Source organism: Egretta garzetta, unplaced genomic scaffold (assembly GCF_000687185.1).
Source record: "Egretta garzetta isolate BGI_Z169 unplaced genomic scaffold, ASM68718v1 scaffold397, whole genome shotgun sequence".
Classification (NCBI taxonomy): domain Eukaryota; kingdom Metazoa; phylum Chordata; class Aves; order Pelecaniformes; family Ardeidae; genus Egretta; species Egretta garzetta.
Window position 1 is genome coordinate 6,681,477 of NW_009260493.1, and position 17,970 is coordinate 6,699,446.

General features: G+C 39.6%; 1 protein-coding gene across 1 annotated transcript in view; it reads left to right on the plus strand.

Annotated features, from left to right (window-relative positions):
* MAP3K5 (mitogen-activated protein kinase kinase kinase 5) overlaps positions 1 to 15,011 on the plus strand; it is a 74,274-nt gene extending 59,263 nt beyond the window's left edge. The window contains exons 23-29 of the mRNA XM_035899891.1: positions 2,411 to 2,596; positions 6,227 to 6,332; positions 8,744 to 8,987; positions 11,760 to 11,872; positions 12,737 to 12,849; positions 13,722 to 13,798; positions 14,625 to 15,011. Of these exons, the coding sequence (XP_035755784.1) occupies positions 2,411 to 2,596; positions 6,227 to 6,332; positions 8,744 to 8,987; positions 11,760 to 11,872; positions 12,737 to 12,849; positions 13,722 to 13,798; positions 14,625 to 14,685 (900 nt within the window). The 3' untranslated portion in view covers positions 14,686 to 15,011. The remainder of the gene's footprint in view (positions 1 to 2,410; positions 2,597 to 6,226; positions 6,333 to 8,743; positions 8,988 to 11,759; positions 11,873 to 12,736; positions 12,850 to 13,721; positions 13,799 to 14,624) is intronic.
* Positions 15,012 to 17,970: the final 2,959 nt, after the last annotated feature.

Here is a 17,970-nt window from a genome sequence, read left to right on the forward strand (position 1 = left end):
GGAGAGGAGGGAAGACGGAGTAACAGTGGGAGGTACAGCAAACAACAAAATAATTGCAGAATGACCTTTTGGCACTCCTTTGTGGCGATGATTCATGATGATGTATCAGTCCAGGATGACACTGAATAAATTACAAGTCATGACCACTCTGCGAAATGTTGCAACACCATAATTGGATGATGTGATTTTTTTGTTCTTGTTTGTAATGTGTGTGTTAGTAGTTAATTGACTCGCTTCATTCTCAAGGTTAAGTATTGCTGGTCTGAAACATATTTGTATAAAATGTGACAAGTCCATCTTCTAAAGATAGTACTCATTAGAAACTGATGCAAGCCAATATGATTCTTTTGCATGTACTACAGTTAATGTAATTGGAAATTGCTGCCATACCAATAAAAAGAGCTTCTAACTCTTGGAGGAGGGAGGAACCTGCAGTTGTCCTGGTAACTATAGAAAGTGTTAAAATAGAAGGCAATAAGAAAGATGCCCGTGATCCGTGCTTTGCTAGAGTCTTGCTACAACAGCCACAGTTCTTAGCACGTGTATGAAAGGAATAACCGGTGATTGTGAGAGCCTGAAACTCTCAAATCACAGGATCCAGAGACGGAGCTTGGTGTTTCATGCCTTCCTCAGCTGGGGCTGGTACAGCCCAAGATAGGAGCAGAGTCACAGTATTGTAGAGCCAAAGCGTTCAAAGCGCACGTGTATAGGACTATCTGCCCTTCAAGAGGAGGCAGAACTCTGACTCATGAACACCATTTTCTCCCTTGAGAGAAGGGACCCTGGTGAAAGAGTAGGAAATGTACTCAAACCACCAGAAAGTGGTAGTAACAAGAAGCCAACTCAACTTCCCCTTCAGCTGCAGTTATGTCCTGCTTAAATGCAAGTTACTAACAGATGGAAGCCTGACTTGTTTGTTAGGCCTCATGAGGATTTAGGCATTGTTAGTGCTTTTCCTTTCACAAAAACTTTTCATAAGAACAATTTCAACAAAGTCAGTGGATGTGGGGACTAAGGGAGAAGAATGACCCTCCCAAAATAGCTTGCTGTTCCTTATTAGGGAGCCATACCGGTTGCCCTGTCCCCAACATGCCTTGGTAGACTTGTATCTTCTAGTCCAGGGCTACAGTGTTGTTGTTGTTACCGTTGTTTACAAGAAAAGGAGATCAGCTGCTGCAGGACAGAGCGAGGGATCCACTTCAGTATAGCAAATCACCAGGTGAATTCTCCAAATCAAAGCAGGTCAGGATCAGAGGCTGGGATCTTTTATCTCAGGGATGGGTGCTTCAGTCAGTCAAATGTTTGACTGCTCTAGAGCTGCTGCTTTTTTTTTGTTTGTTTGTTTCTCAAACAGTCAAATTGTCTTTGTTTCATCCTGGTCAGAATTAATTAACTATAGCTAATTATATGTTATTGATGAACAGAGTTCTTGATGTCTGGCCAGCTGTAACATTCATGGCATAAAACTGGCAAATACAACAGAACCAAACACCGTATGTCCTTCTGTTACGGAAACCAACGTTGGATATCCTTAGCCAAGATGTGTGTGTGTGTGTGTATATATATATATATAATTACTTAACTTCCTTCAGAATAAGCATCTAATACTTTGTGTTGAACAACTAGTATGGTTTTCTATCTCCGGCTTAATTCTAAGATTTGGAATTGAAATTTGGATTCAGTCGACATGACTTTGCTTTAGAGAGTAACTACTGTCCTCTACTTCCTCGTTATTTATGCTGGTTATTTTGATGAATGCTTTTGAGCTTTTTGTTATTTTGGTAGCTCATGCAAAAACACAAAAGCTTTTAAAAATAGGTGTATGAATATTTATAATAGAAAGGTGACAGATTTGTAGACCTGCTCTAAGAATAGGCAAGTGTAAAAGTTCCGGATCAGAGGAAATGATGTAGGAAAGAACTAGTCTCTTTCTGAGCCTTCTATGTAACTTTGACTAATCCCTTCTTTTAAATGCTACTGGGGGAGTTTGCACGGTATCTCTCAGAGGCACTCTGAAATTAGAGGCACTGCAAAGTACATGTTTGTTTGCAATTAAAAGTAATTTGTAGTAATCAGGGTACAGTATGTTTATTCGTATCTTTTTCACTCTTGTACAATGAGACATACAGGCTGTAGTGTGCACATATGCTTCAGCAACTGATAGAAAACAGTCGGCTACTGGCCCATCAGGCGATCCGCATTAGCAGGGAGCTCAGCGGTAGAGCTCTGTGCTGCTGTAGTTATGCTGCTACCATTCGCTGACCTGCAGCTGCACCTTTTTCTCTTAACCATAGCAGTAGAGTTCCTGAAAATCCATATTGCCAAGTGATGTTATTGGCTAAAGTCCCTTTGGGTGTACGTTTCAAAAGATGGCTATCAAAACTCTTTCTTTTCCTCTCTCTTCTGCCAGGGAGCTGAAGAACCAAAGCTAAAGTGGGAACATATCATGACGCTTGTTTCCAGCCTCAGAGAGTTTGTACGGTCCACTGATCGTAAAATCATCGCGACCACTCTTTCAAAACTGAAACTGGAGTTAGATTTCGACAGCCATGGTATCAGTCAAGTGCAGCTCGTGCTGTTTGGTTTTCAAGATGCTGTAAGTTGTCATCTTTCTTAAGAATTTTGTGCACCAAAACTGCCACCACCCCCTCACCCCACCCCCCAAGAAACCAGAAGCAAACAAAACTTTGTTAACTTCCATGCAGAGTTACTGAAACAGTAATATTTGAGGGCTTTGAACCTGTAATAACAAAACCCCAAGCCCACAGCCATAACTTGGTTGGGTTGCCATGTGATCCTTTGGCAGGACACAGATCCTGAAAACAACTGTTGAGATTTTGCTGATTAAAGATCTAGAAGGTTCAGCACAGTTGTGTAAACATTGTGTCATAATATAAAAGCAGGAAAGCCTTTTTTTAAAAAAAAAAAAAAAGTCATTTTGGAGGGTTTTCTCGAACTTCTCTTATAAACTAATATATTAAACGGCTTTATACCCCCAATAAGCAGTCTCTCTGTCTTACAATATCGTATTGAGTTCTTACTCTAGTATCTTTGGTTAGCAGCAGATTTCTGCCAAACTAGACACTTTCATTTCAATTTATTTTCATTTGCAGGATAAGAAGGAAGAAAAATAGGTTACTTTTCTGTCAATAATTAATGCAAAATTTATGATTTCCTGCAGTGAGCAACCAAATGTACATGGATACCCTTTAAATAGTTAGTTTACCGAAAGCAAATGTTTTTTCTTCTTAAGCTATGTATTTAAATGTTAGTTCACAAGCAATTAGGCTTAAAAATTAAGATGAATAACCAACATGGGAGGGTGCAGCTGTGCTGGGCATCACTTGTCCAGACTGAAGTCATGTAGTAAAAATGAAGTTACAATCCAAGTAGGCATTTAAGGCGGATGATTCTATTAGCATTTAAACCTGGGGCACTCTGACAAGTAAGAGAGCTGTCAGGAAGGATTTTGCATAGCATGTAAATGGTTTGTTGCATAGATGACACTGACAAGAATTAGACTGTGTTTACAAAAAAACCAACCCCTAATGTGTGAAATGAACCTGTAAAAGAAAGGTTTCCGCAATCGGAAGTTTTTTCTTTGAGCCTTTGCTTTGAGTACACTTCAGCTCTCCATTCTACTTAGCCTCATACTACTGCTGTTTTGACACTTGGAAGAAGAAACTCAAACATACAAGGTCAAGGAAAAAATTGAGAGGGGAAAAATACAACTATCTGGGATAGGTTTTCCGATGGAGATATTGCTGAGCATTGGTTGTTCAGTGGTAACTGCCTGAGTCATGTTCTTTTCAATAAAAATTTTACCCTCTTCTGTTAACTTCATCATTACAAATTACTGTTTTTTAACTGATAAATGTCTCTTTCATTACTAGCTATTATTCAAGTAAGATAAGCCCCAGAAAATTTTGCTTTATATGTGCCCAGTCTTAATTTTTTTTGAACATACATTAGATTTCTGTAATAGAACACTGAAATCCAGATCAGTATCAAGACCTCAGATACTGCAGAGACTGGGATATCGCTAAAAGCGAGGGAAAGTAGTTCCCTTGTTCTCAGGTCTTAATAAGGTAATATCGGGTAACAAGGTTTAATAAGCACAATATCCTCATTGGAGCAACCAAGAAAAAGTAGTTTTGTGCTGTAATGTAAACAGCTAAATCAAGAAAAAGTAGTTTTGTGCTGTAACGTAAACAGCTCAATCACATTACTGTGGATTGTTGTATTCTTGACAAAGTTGCATTGTGCCGCCTCAGTACTTAAACAGGCTGTGCTTAGCTGAACACATGACAGTGTCTTGGTAGGAATTGGTGTGGGAAGGTGCAAGGTGCTTGTGAGCAAGAGTGCTGCCTCGGAGGGCCATGGGTGAGCCTTTGGGGCCCTTAGGCAGCTACTGCCCAGGGATCGGGCCCAGGGCAGGCTCCCCTGGTGCTGCTGCCACCTCTCCAAGGCTAAGTACGGTGTCCAAGTGCCATCTGGTGGCCACTGGCAACAGAACTGAGGAGACGTAGGTGCTGTGGTGGGTTGACCTCGTCTGGCAGGTACACGAAAGCCTCTACCCAGTCCCTCCTTCACTCCCTCCCAGTGGGAGGCAAAAGGTGGAAAACTTGTGGATCAAGATATAAAGACTGGCTAATAAGTGAAAAAGGGGGGGGAACCCCCACACCCCCCAAGTGATGCAAAAGCAGTCATTCACCACCAGCAGACTAATGCCCAGCCAGTTCCTGAGAAATGGCTCCTTCGGAAAAACTATCCCCCTAGTTTTATTGCTGAGCATGGTATTCTAAGGAAGGGAATATCTCTTCAGTCAGTTCAAGCCAGCTGGCCTGGCCATGTCCCTGTCCAGCCTTTAGTCCACCCCCAGCCTACTCCCTGGTAGGACAGCGTAAGAAACAGAGGCAGCCTTGACACTGTGTAAGCTCTGCTCAGCAATAGCTAAAACAGGGGAGTGGTGTCAAGGCTCATTTAGTCACCAGTCTGAAATACAGCACCCTACAGGCTGCTGTGAAGAAAATTAACTCCATCCCTGCCAAACCCAGTGCAGGTACCTACATAAATTAATGCACTACTGAATACTATTGCTTTGGGGCAGTAATAATAGTATGATTAATAACTTTTATTAACTCTTACATATCTTCTGAAGGCATAATTTGTGTAACTTCAGTAATTTTTTTACAGAGAGGCTATCACAATGTGAGAGAATTAAACTAATCCCTTTTTTAGGAAGACCTGTGCGAAGTATCTTCTTGCCCCATTTTTTAGTAAGCACTAGTTGCTACTTTTTTTTTTTATAAGGCTTTGAGTAACTTGACAATCTTCTAAATATAGTTATGTTTGTGTCTTCCTGCGACTTCTCGAGTTCTACTCTTATGGAGTCTGTTGCTCTGGACTGCTTCCGTGCTTGGGCAACAGCACCAAGCCTGGTTTGTGCTATTGCCGCTTACTGCGGCTGGGCGTTTGGTTGTAGCACTGTCGCCTCACCTGCTGCTTCTCTGTCATTTGGGAGTAGGAAACCAATTCCCCCAAAGTAGAGGTGTGACGTAGAACATCCATAGAGGCACCTGGGAATATGGCTAACAGCGGTTTGAAAGAGGGCCTGTAGGGAATTAGGAGCAACCCAGTGTAGAAAACGATCTCATTGTACTAAGTAAAAAGTGGAAGGAAAGATAAAATGGCACAGCATACAAATGAAGTCCCGTGACTAATTAAACTAACATTAATTAACTATTTTCTGAATCAAGAAGGAGCAGCATTTTATTAGTTCTTTGATATTTCCTACATTTGTACTTTAAAATAGGTAAGTACTGCTCAGAGCAAGCAGTGAAAATGATGCCAAAAAATTAACAAGATTAATTAGCTTAAGTTACAAGTCTTTCATAATATAGTCCTTGGTATTTGTTTTGCTTGCATTCTTTTTAAGTTTCTCTCCACCCCCATGAAGGTTAAATAAACTTCAGTACTGCAGTCATCAGAAGTCACCTAACACAGGAACTAGTACTTAATAAAAAATACAAAATATTGCACAACTTGTCATAAAATGGTGGAAGTTGGTGATGTGGCTGTTTCCTTTAATGACAACATGAAATAGTTTTAGTCACCTGCTTTGATACAGCATCTATAAGTTCAAACACTTTATGTAATGCTGACATATATCATAATTTTAAGTTTTGGGGGGATGTAATATCTGAATTGACTTCCCTGTTACTAGGTCAATAAGGTTCTCCGAAATCATAACATCAAGCCGCATTGGATGTTTGCACTGGATAGCATAATCAGAAAAGCTGTGCAGACTGCTATTACTATTCTGGTCCCAGGTGAGTCATTTGTTAATACTCAGCAAATATTTATTGGCTGATCTCTTTAAACGTGCTTTAGAGCTATGATTATGATGCCTCACTTAAGATTTTGAAGCCAGCAGTGGCCTTTTTCCTGTTCGCTGTCTGTTTTGCAACTCAAAAACTAATCAGTGTATTGTCCAAGTTATTTTGGAAAGCACCTTTCCAAGATGCATCATCTAAACAATCCTGCAACGCAGTGAGCTATAGTAGGCTAAGGTGCTCTGGGGCCTCATTTTTTTGAGGTGTATAATGCTGCCTCTTGAAACCCAAAGGACAGACCACTTGCCAGCACATGCTGATTTTTGGAAGGTGTTTTACAAAGCGCAGATTAATGATGTGCTTTTTGGAGCACTCAAAAGTCCCTCTGGCTCCTGGTCAGAAGCTGTCTAAAGAAAAAAAAAAAAAAATAATCTGCAGTGCCCAGAGTTCAAATATTGTATTTTGAATGTTGTGGAAGTAGAGTGCACAGCTTAGCTGAGGGAAGGAGTCTGTGTAGAAGAAACTTGTAGCCCATTCTATTATTACTCTATTTCCAGAATTAGTTTCTCTGGTGCTCCTTAACTTCTAAGCTTGTGATTCCATCATTCTCTACACTGGAATTAATGGTGAAGTTTTCAAATATATGGTTTAATGCTTTAAGTCTGGAGTCAGAACACTTACATTTCTGTTTTCTGCAGTGGGTTGAGTCTTAAATTATCAACAAGGGGATCTGAAAATTCCAACAGAAGTTACAGCTCTTCCTGTTCTCCTTGGTATTTTCCATATCCCCAGCACAACCAGGAGGGCATAAATAGTTTCTGTGTTACTTTTGAGTCATAAGGAAAATCTGTCTTTTGATTAGAATGCCGAACACCTTTAACAGGCATGTGCTTTGCTGCTGTATAATAGCAGTACTGTAGAATTCCTCCTTAATAGACTCTTCTTTCCTCAGCTCAATGTCAGCATTAATTGTACATCCTCATGCTTAAACAAAAGCCTCTGTGCCCTAGTAGTTTTCGGCTGCTGATCATCTGCCTCTTACCTAATTGCCTTGCCCTACTTCTGATTGTTTCCCCTTGCCTTTGTCAGACTGTTGGTTTTTTTTTTTCTTTTTTTTTTTTTTTTTTTTTCTTCCTATGAGTGATTTGAAGATTTATCTCTGGCCTTAACACTTAAAAATTATAGGACATTTTAGGAGTGGTACTTAGCAGATGTTGTACAGTTGTACTGCCTGGAGGTGAACGATGGCAAAATGAACTCCTGTTCTTATTAGTGTGATGCAGAAGTTCAAAGCAAATTCAGACATATTTGCCTAGCAATACTTGGGTAACTGCTATATAATAAATCTGCTTCCCTTAATTTAGAGGAAGCACAACTCTGTTGATCTGAAGGTATGTTCAGCCTTGAAAAGGGTATGTAGGATTGAAACAAAGAGATTAAATGGATCAAGGAACGAATGTTCCTTTTGTGAAGAAGAGAAATGTACTTGTTAGTTCTTCAGCAAAAAGGACAAAAACCAAGTGCGATTCAGGGAAAAAAAGTATGTTTTGCCGAGGAGACTAAAGGGAGTGCTCAGCAGTAAGAAGCCACAATTGAAGGAAGGAAGGAAGGTTTATATTAAATGGTTAGAATTAACAAACAGATGTTGTTGCAATAATAGGTTTTGTAGGAGTAGAAGATCTTGCATACATATCTTGCATACCTGGTAAGCTGTGGTAGGTAGTTTAAACAGGGAATAACAGAAACCAGAGTGCACTCATAGCTTTGCATCCACCGTTTTGTGGATGTACAGCATTACACAATAGGCAGTGTCTCTCGTAAGTAGAAGGGAAGCGTGCTACTTTTAATTGTCAGGAAAGGGGTCTGTTTGTTATTTCCTCTCTATATCTTTGGATGCAACTTTTTGGTAAGCACAGTATTGTGAGAATACTAAATACGCCAGAATAGCAATAAGAATAGCTGGATATAAGAGAAATAATTGTTATTTGTTTAATAAAACATTTCAGGTCAGACACATCACAGAGACACATAAGAAATTACAAACTACTGAGAATGGAATAAAGCAAAAGAAAGTACTTCTGCTGCACATAGTACTTCAGCACAATTTGACATGAAATGCTAGCCAAATCTGGAATCCTATTCATCCAGATTTTTGGTTTTTAGAGCTTTTGAACTTTTGATAGGCTGGATAATAATTAGTATAAACTAAGATGCTGTTACGGTCTGAGTGGTCTTAAACCCATAGAAAATACCATCTGTTCACTTGCTACAGAAATATCAGGTCGGGTTTAACCAAAGCTGTGGGATGATCTGTAAATAGTCACTTAGGTCTGGTTTGTTTGTTTTTTTTTTAATGTTTGACATCTTTGATGTTTTTTCTTTTGCTTATGTTTTAATGTTACTAATAGAATTGAGGCCACATTTTAGTCTTGCATCTGAAAGTGATACAGCAGATCAAGATGATATAGAAGTTGAAGAAGATCAAGATGAGCAGCCTCAGAATCAAACTGTCCAACAGCCTTGCATTGTCATGGAAGATGCAGTAGCTACCTCAGGCGTAAGCACACTCAGCTCTACGGTATCCCACGACTCCCACGCTGCTCACAGATCGCTGAGTGTCCAGCTGGGCAGGCTAAAGTTAGAGACAAACAGGTAAGTCTAGACATGAGGAGACACTAGCCTACTTGAGACAGTATGTATTGTTTTGCTTTTAAAATGTATGTGCTAGAATACTAGTGACAGTATCAAAATTCCATAGTACTGCAAGCTGTTCATTTAACTGATGGTCACTGTTTAGCTGTGACTGATCACTTGTATTAGTTTTATTCATTTCAGAACAATAGTGATGCAAGTTAAGGTCAGTCTTCATTTCAGATGCCCTTTCAAGGAAGGTCTGAAAAAATTGAGCTTGCTGCCAAGCTTCTGCTTTTTCTCTCCTTCGTATGCTGTGTATGGCTGATGAATGGTGTTATGTTTTGTTTCCATTAAGGCAGAACTTGCTGTTCTTTTCTATAGTTATTCTTGGGGAATGAACACAAGCTAGTTGACAGCCACACAACTCCACGAGGGAACTGCTTTAGACTTGTTTTGTGCACTGCAGCAGGATCTGTGCTCACCAGCAAGCATTACCTTTTTATTAAATAAATTTTGTTCATCAGAGAAAGATGGGAAAAATAACTGTGTTGTTTAAAAGAAGAAATAAGCCAGACATTCGGCTATTGGAATTTTTTCAGAAATATATATATTCCACTTTGAACCTGAGAAGTGATTCTTTTGGGTTTTTTGTTTATTTAAGGAATGTCAGAGACAAATCTTTGTCTCCATTACTTTATCCAAATAATTCTATGTAATTGTGTTTTCTTTTCATTAAAATATACCAGATAGTCTGTTTAAAGTAGATACTTTAGCTTTTGCAGCATCCGATTTATGACAATGGATTTCTTACTAACCTCAGTAAATTTTGAATATGACCTTGATAGAAAGAGAACATCTTCAATAAGACAGTTGTTATGCTGCTAGGACATTCTGTGTAGTTATTCTTCCAATTTAAAATGTTAAATTGCACTTTACTTTTAAACTTGTTCAAGAATTTTGCCGTAATTAGAGTAATTTATTAGGCTGCTTTTAATAAAGCATCAGTATTTTTGAGTTCGCATGTTACAATTAATTTTTTGGCTTGTGATGACCATTGAGAAATATTTTGATTGCCTTATTGATATGCTCACATAAATCACTTAAATTGGCTCACTTTACTTCCCAAGTTTATAATGATGAATAGTGTCAGAAGCAATCAATTTGTGTAGGTACTGTTTTCTAGCTCTTTGCTTTTGTGTATTTCTCAAATGCAAAGCCTTTGGCCAAATTATCACATCCTGTAATCCATGCAGAAATGTTGAGGTAAATAATATGGACAGTTGTTTAAGTATTAATTAAAGCTTTATTGGCATAAGCAGCAAGCAGTTATCAAGAGAAAATAGTTGATTATTTTACTGGCCCCAAAGGCCTTTTTCAACCAGAATGGATAGAGGAGGAATAAATTAACTGAAAGGTGACTGCTTACCTGTCTGGACAGAATATCCATCTGCACTGACATTAACCAAGCTGTGGCTGTGCATAGAGGCACAAAGCAGCTCTGTTCACATGCAGGGTGGACTTGTTAAGAAATGTTAGCTCAGGTGTGGAAGCACTCGAAAGCAACTGCTGCTGGTACGCCTGCGTGCAAGCTAGAAGTAGGGCTAGATGTCTTTACAAAGCAATCCTATGAGATGCAGTTTGCTTCTGTGCAAAGACAGGTATGGTGCTTTTGTGGCACGTTCTCTAGCTGAATTCCAGAATGTCCCTATCTCTCCGTGTCCCAGAAAAAAAGTTGCAGTGTTCAACTGGTATAAATAAATAAAATTTTAAAAAAGGGGGGTAGGGAACAAAATCATAGAAAAATGGAACAGTTATTTCATAGTCCTCAGGTTGAAAAAGGCTTCAAGGAGGGATGAAGGTGCTGCAATTCTTTCAAGGCAGAACTTCCTAAGACTCAGAAGTCAGTGGTAGGTTTATGAGTGTTCTACATGTCCAATTTCTGTGACCCAAGTTCCTGAGTACATATTGCTCCAAGTCCTTTTTACAAAAACAGTTTTCTAAAATAACAAATTGCAGCAGTTTCACATACTGATTTCCACTGTATTCTGATTATTTTCCTTTGATCAGTTTGAAAAGTGCTGACCACTGAATCTCTCTGGGTTTCTCTCTGGGTTTATGTTATGAGGGAAGTCAGACATTGCTTCCAATTTGTTTCTGCTTGACATTCTCAAAAGTAATTGCTTAGGAGTGGACACGAGGTATTTTGCCTCCTCTTTTTTTCCCTTTTCATATAGCATAGGAAGGTAGGCACACATACGTGAGGAAGGGATAGCCCTTGTGTGGATGAGAACCTATTTTCCCCCATTTAAGAAATGCAACCATAAGTTTTTGCCATGTTTTCATCACAGCTCCACCCTTGCCGTACCTTTGAAAATGTCTGCTGGAGAGACATGAACTGGCACTTCTTCCTTACAAAGGACTATGTCACAAAGTTTAGCCCTTGGTTTATCAAACACTTTGATATTTGTTCTTCTCAGTTACACAGTTTTGTTTAAAACAGAATGGCTGTAAAATTTCACTGAAACTTTGTACCGTACCACCTGTTTAGTGGGTGGATATGTATATGGAGGCTGGGGGGTTTGGGGCTTTTTTTTTTTTTTTTTCTGAGTCAGTGTGTCATGTTAGCCTCATCTTCTCTTGCTATGTATGTATTTTGTTTAAAATGTGAATCTTTGGATCATTCCTGTGAAAGCTGAAGAAGTCTGTCCTTGTTTCTGTCAAGGCGGCTTCCAGTTTAAGTGTAGTGAAACTGCTTAAGGAAATGTGTGCTTTCTTCCCGCTACTTCACAGGTTACTGGAGGAGTTGGTTCAAAAGGAGAGAGAATTTCAGGTCCTCTTACATCAAGCTATAGAAGAAAAAGATCAAGAGATCAGAAACCTACGGCTTAGGTCACAGCCAATAGGTAAGTGAGAAGCGTTTTCAAGAAGTTTCATACTGGCTACAGATGAAGACGGTGGCAGCTAAGCTTCTGTTGTTTTCATTGAGCCAGTTGCAGCAAAGATGCTTTATGCTGCTGCTTCTGGTAGGGTTTGCTTTGAAGTAATAATGTATGCTGTGGAAACAAATTTATGAATTTGTTAATCACGGTACAAGGAATGGTTTGATTTGAATATTTTTAACTGTGATTATATGGAAGCGTACAAGGCCCATATCCTACAGAATAAATATTATTTCTGAAGAGGACAATCTAGTATGTCTAGGTATGTGTTCTTTGAATTACAGACTGTTCCAATTGTTACACTGAAAGTTCAAAAGGATCTTATCGGTGAGATGCAAATACAACTTAAAGCTTATTGAGGGAAGCTGAGTTTGATACGTACCTGCCCTGAAGAAGGTGGAAGTGCTAATGCACTTTGAAGTTTCCGTGTAATGTGCTTCAAAGAAGTGTTGCTTTCCAAAAGCAGCTGATCCTCAGTCTGTATGAGCTACGCTGAACAGTTTAGTTAAATTGATGCAACAGCATTAATGTAGAAACAGTTACAGTGAAATTGATGGGCCTTCTAGTAGTAAAGTCATCTTCCGAAGAGGACAGAAAATGTGTCTGGATCAAAGTTCACACTAACTGTACCCCTAACCATGTAGAGTAATTAGTCTATAATCTGTAATTAAGTGTGTGCTTTGGGAATTGACATTTATCTATATTTATGGGGATACTGGTATTCTAAGCCTGAAGGGAGAGCTCACTGAAGAAAGCGCTTCAGCAGTCAAAAATGACAAGCAGTTGCTTTGGCAACACAAAACCTTTTCTCAAAAATGCTTGTTCTAGATATTCCTGGACTGTCTGTCTGTCATCGTCATTCCACTGGCACAGGGACCGAAGACCCTGATCTCATAAACTGGCTGAGCGTTCAAGGAGCTGATGAGGCCACGATAAACAAGGTAACGATGATTCTGCTCATTCTGATGCAGCTGCAGTACTGTTTTGTGACTCGATGCAAGAAGATACCAAACCTTTTTCATTACTTTAGCACATTTTGAGTGATGAATTTGTTTTCAGAGGATAGGAAAAAGCAATGAGTATGAAGGCCTTCATAACAATGCAGTATTGTTAATAATTCCTATATCCAATTAGGAATAGGGGAATAACATGTCCTGGTAAATAGACAGCCCTGCTTTGGTTCATAATTTTTCAGTGTCTTTAGGCTGATTATACCCTGGATACAGGGTACATGTTCATCCGTAGGTAACCGTGTTAAAATGAAATCTTCTGAAGTAGATCGGTCTGCTCTGCAGCAAATTATATAATTTTAGAGGTGTTGAGCATCTGAGAATTTCAGCCGACTTAGGAAAACCTGTATGTAGTTATCACTCCTACAGATCAGATCAAAGGTTCCTTGAAATTCAAGTACATCAAATTTAGATGCCATTTTTGAACAGGTAGGTCTTAACTGTTCTTAATTTCCTGTGGGTGAAATGAGGAATTAATTATACCCTAATTTGTGTTCATTGAAGTCTGTGACTGAGATATCAGTGATAATAATAGAAACACCAGCTGACAAAAGTTTTGAGTAGCTGTAAGAGCCTTATACCTTTCAAGTTGTGCCTGGTATGCCAATATAGGGTATACAGTATAAAAATTAAGTAGTTTCACTGTATTTCTAGAAACAATGTGGATTCATCTGTTACATGTACTGCATTTTGGCCCAATTTTAGGTTTCTTCTAATCTTAAACTTCTATTTTTAGGTGAAGATGGGGTATATAAAACTTAGATTATATTTCTAACAATGTTCATTTAAACTTCTTTTTGTAGTTCTTGGCTGAAGACTATACATTAATGGATGTTCTCTGCTATGTTACACGAGATGATCTGAAATGTTTGAGACTGAGGTAATGCTTCACAGTTAAATGAACTGTGCTGAGCGGGAATGTGTTTTGTTACAAGAGAAAATAACTGATACTAAGTCTCTATTTATTGGATTGTGCAGAATTAATTTAAAATAAGTAATGCTTTCCGGTATGCCTTTGTATACTGATGCATTCCTGATAAACAGCTGATACTGTTTAAATTATTTTAAAATAAGCTTTTTCTATTAAAGGAAAACAAAGGATCAACCGTAAAGTAAAGCTTTTACCTCACACCTGGAGACACTGGATATCCCATTAGAGCCTTGCTTTTCTTTAAAACTTTCTGTAGTTTATCATCATCATCAAACTTTAGAAGTATTACTCATGGACTGCAACTAACACTAGATTTCACCTATCCAGGTGTGTGGGTCATTGCAGAACCAAGGTTAAATAGAAACAACAGTTATCAAACACTCTGCGTGTGCCCAGTCAGTTTAAAAACAACTACATAAAAATTAAAAAAAAAAAAAGAAAAAGGCAGGTGTTAAGATTTTTTTCATAATTGACATTTTCATAATGTTGGAAGTCTGCTGTGGGTTATGCAGGTCCTTTGGACCAGAAGTCTGAATTCCAGACAGCAGGGACCTGAAAAGTGGAAAGATTGCCCTTGTACTGTAATCAGAAAAGGACTCTGTTCTCTATTTGAGTATTGCGTGTCGAATGTCACCTTTGATCAGCCTTCCCACTGAATTTCATTGGTCGAAACAGAGAAAGAAAATCAGAAGGCACCTAAATTGGAATGCTTTGAGGCTAGAGAGTATGTTTGTACCTGAGCATCTTTATGATTTTTTATTTTTTTTCTTTACAGAGGGGGAATGCTGTGCACACTCTGGAAGGCCATCACTGACTTTCGAGAGAAACATGCCTGACACTGAAATATTTCTTCACTTCTCTGAAGAGAGGAAAACATTTCCTTTCAACGTAGAGCAGGTGTGCTGTCAGAAGGACTGTTGCACTTTAATCCAGTATTTGTTTACCAATGTTAAAAACACTGCAGCTTCCTGACTGCTTTTAATCCTATAATCCATAAAGAATCTGTAAACAACCTGCAACATTATTTTACTTCAAATGTTTTTACATGCAAGTTTTTCAAAAATTAAAAAAAACCATCAAAAACTCCATTATAAACTCATGAAATATTGCAGTTAAAGTAACTAGATGTTAATTTCATGAAAAACTGGTGTAAGATTTCATGTGACTGTACATCACTGGAACAAAACCAAAATGTGACAACAACTTCTCAAGTTTCTTTTTCTTTGTAATATAGCTCAATAATCTGTAGTAGAACTTCATAATTTCAATCATAATTAGATATTTTTCTTTTAGTGTGCAAGGCCTAAAGGGTAATTGTTTTTACCTCCTGCCCTACATAGTTTAATATTGTTTATTTTGGTAATTTAAGTTCTATGGTGCATTTGTTTTAGAGTTGTTTATGTACTACTGAACTGTACCAGTTGCATACACCTGAACCACAGTAATGTTAGCTTGTTCTAAAGCTATCTCTGACATACACAGTTGAAAATAAAAAGAACCTAAGACTTCATTTTTCCTATATTTTTGGACTTTTAAAATAACAAAGGTGTAGAACTGGAAAATATTGGAATAAAAAAAGAGGAAAAAAATCCTACTGAGTATCAAGGGAACCTTTCTGACATGTGTTAAAGTTAGTGCAATTTGCGTTTGATAATCATAGCACTGAATGTTTTCTTGGTTTTCCTGTTCAGTCTAATTCCTGTACTGACAATCCAGGGCCAAACAACACTCCTCGCTGCGTGCTCTACTTGACCTGAGAAATGAATGTCCTGCCTCCACGCGCTGAATAGTCACTGTGGCCCGTTGTTTTCTTCTGCTTTTGGTTATGCAGTCTGTCTTTTCTCACATATAATGAAAAAGCACAGTGGATATTCCCCGTCCATCTGCTCTCATTTGTCACTCCAGCGTTCTAGCACTGGATATCCTCAGATTTTTATGGGGCAGCTTTAAAAAATTCCCCTGTGAGTAAGACTTGCCTGGACCTGGACAGAAGCTGCCTCTTTCTTCATAAGCCTTGGTAATTGGTGAACAGCTTACATGCTGAATTTTGTAGGTCTTATAACTATTTTCAAAAAAAATTAAATATTTTTTGTAAACATAAGCATGTTGTCCTAACATGCATGTAATAATTTTTGCTGACTAAAAAACAAGTTAGGTGTAAAAAAAAAAATAGTCTAAACAAAGAACAGTGCATTAAATAATTTTAGTTAGATTTTTTTACTCTGAAGAAGGTTCCACTCATGTTTGGGCACAGATAGATTCAACTCATTCCAAAAACGTAACTACATTTCAGGAGAAACATAGCTGATGTTTAACCATTTCTACTGCTATTCCAGCAGAAAACAGTACAATTTCAAGGCAGTTTTAAGCACTGGAAAGACCAGTGGTGGAGGTTGACTGGCAAAACCCAAAGCAAGTAAACAAACTCTACCCATGGAAAAGTGACCCTAGGACAAAGAAGCCCCCCTAATTTGATTTTTGTGTGAAACATGATCCTAGAGTTTGAAACCCTCTGATTTCATGCAGCATGAATACACCAGAATGTAATTGCATTGCTTTATTTGTGTGTTGATACTTTGAAAGCATGCAGCCTGTTCTCCATTATCTATGACTCAGGGTGCTCGGTAATGCCAGCTATGTGTAAGAGAAGGGAGTGTGATGGAGGAATCATTTTAATGTTTCCGTGAGGCCTAGCCTGGCACCAGCTGGGAATTAATTCCTATAGTTCACTGCTGGCCTCACCAGACCCAAGGTGGCTTCCACAGAGCTTCCCAGAAATCAGTCCGATGCATGCCTAGGCTGGGCCATGTACCCTTGGGCTACTTGAGAGATCATGAATTGGTCTGAATGTGGTTCCCTGAACAGCACAGCTTATCCACCTGTATACTAGATCTGTGCACAAAAACTTAGGTAATATCCCCATTTCAGGCTACTTCATATAGATTGTGCCAGACACATAACTTTTTACATCCTTGGACAGAACATGAAGAAACGTTTTGGGACAGAGTGCATCAGGCACGTCAGCCTGGGACTCCTCAGCCTGGCTCCCTGAATGTGCTGGAGGATGCCTACATGGACCACAAGCGAGGGATCTGAGATTATGTTGTAAGGACACGTTATGTTTTAGTGCAGGATTTTGCAGAGGGCAACCTTTTGACCATAGGATTTACCATTCCCTTTGAGTCCTTTTGAGCCTCCTGGTCCTTGACTAGCGCTGTTGCAATCCAGGGCTCAGGCTGACAGAGAAACACCTTTCCACCCCTGTTAAGAGGGCTAGGCAGAATGCAGAAGTGAAAACTTGACCAAGGCAGTGCTGGTTTTGGAGTCTCACACACCTTTCAGCGTAGAGCCCAGCCTGTTCTTGTAGCACACACACTCTCCTGACCACAAACCACAGGGCACGTTTATCAGCCAAGCCCCAGCTCCTTGTTTTACAGCGCGTACGGCTCCTGGTGCAACAAAACATTGATCCTCCCTTCCCCTGGAAGATAACTTCACACTCTGAACTTAGCTATTTGCAAAAGGAGGATGTTCTGCACGGCGGCAGAAGTTTGCCTTGTCCAGCGTGCCAGAGCAAGGGAGCTGCACCTCTCCATCCGCTTGCCTGCCTGCATGCGTGCCGCAGCTGGCTACCGTGAGTTCCCCGATTCATCCACCTTTCCTCAGCTGTGGGTTTGACGATTGGCACTACCTGCAGGCAGATGCAGAATGAAATGATGTTTTTAATCCAGACCTAGAACGCTTTTAAGAGAAACACTCTTCTGTGATCCCTAGAAAGCAGCTTAGGGCAAGTTTAGGCGAGCTCAAGGGAAAGGTAACAGGACCGTCAGTTTACAGAAAGGACTGGTACACCGACCACTCTTCACAGAGCCATTTTTCGGGAGCCAGGCGTAGGTACCCAGCTCTTTAAAAGCGTGTGCCGTGGTAAGGAGGCTACCGCCGCACAGCGCTTTCCCAAACGATGCGGCGCGCCGCCTGGGCTTGTGAGGTGGCCACCACCCCTCCCACCTACTGCCGAGGCACCGGCGGGGAACCGGCAATCATCCCCAAAACCTGTTCGGCTCCGCGCCGGTACCTAATGAGCTGTGCCAATGCGGCGGGAGCCCCTCTGAGGAAAAAAC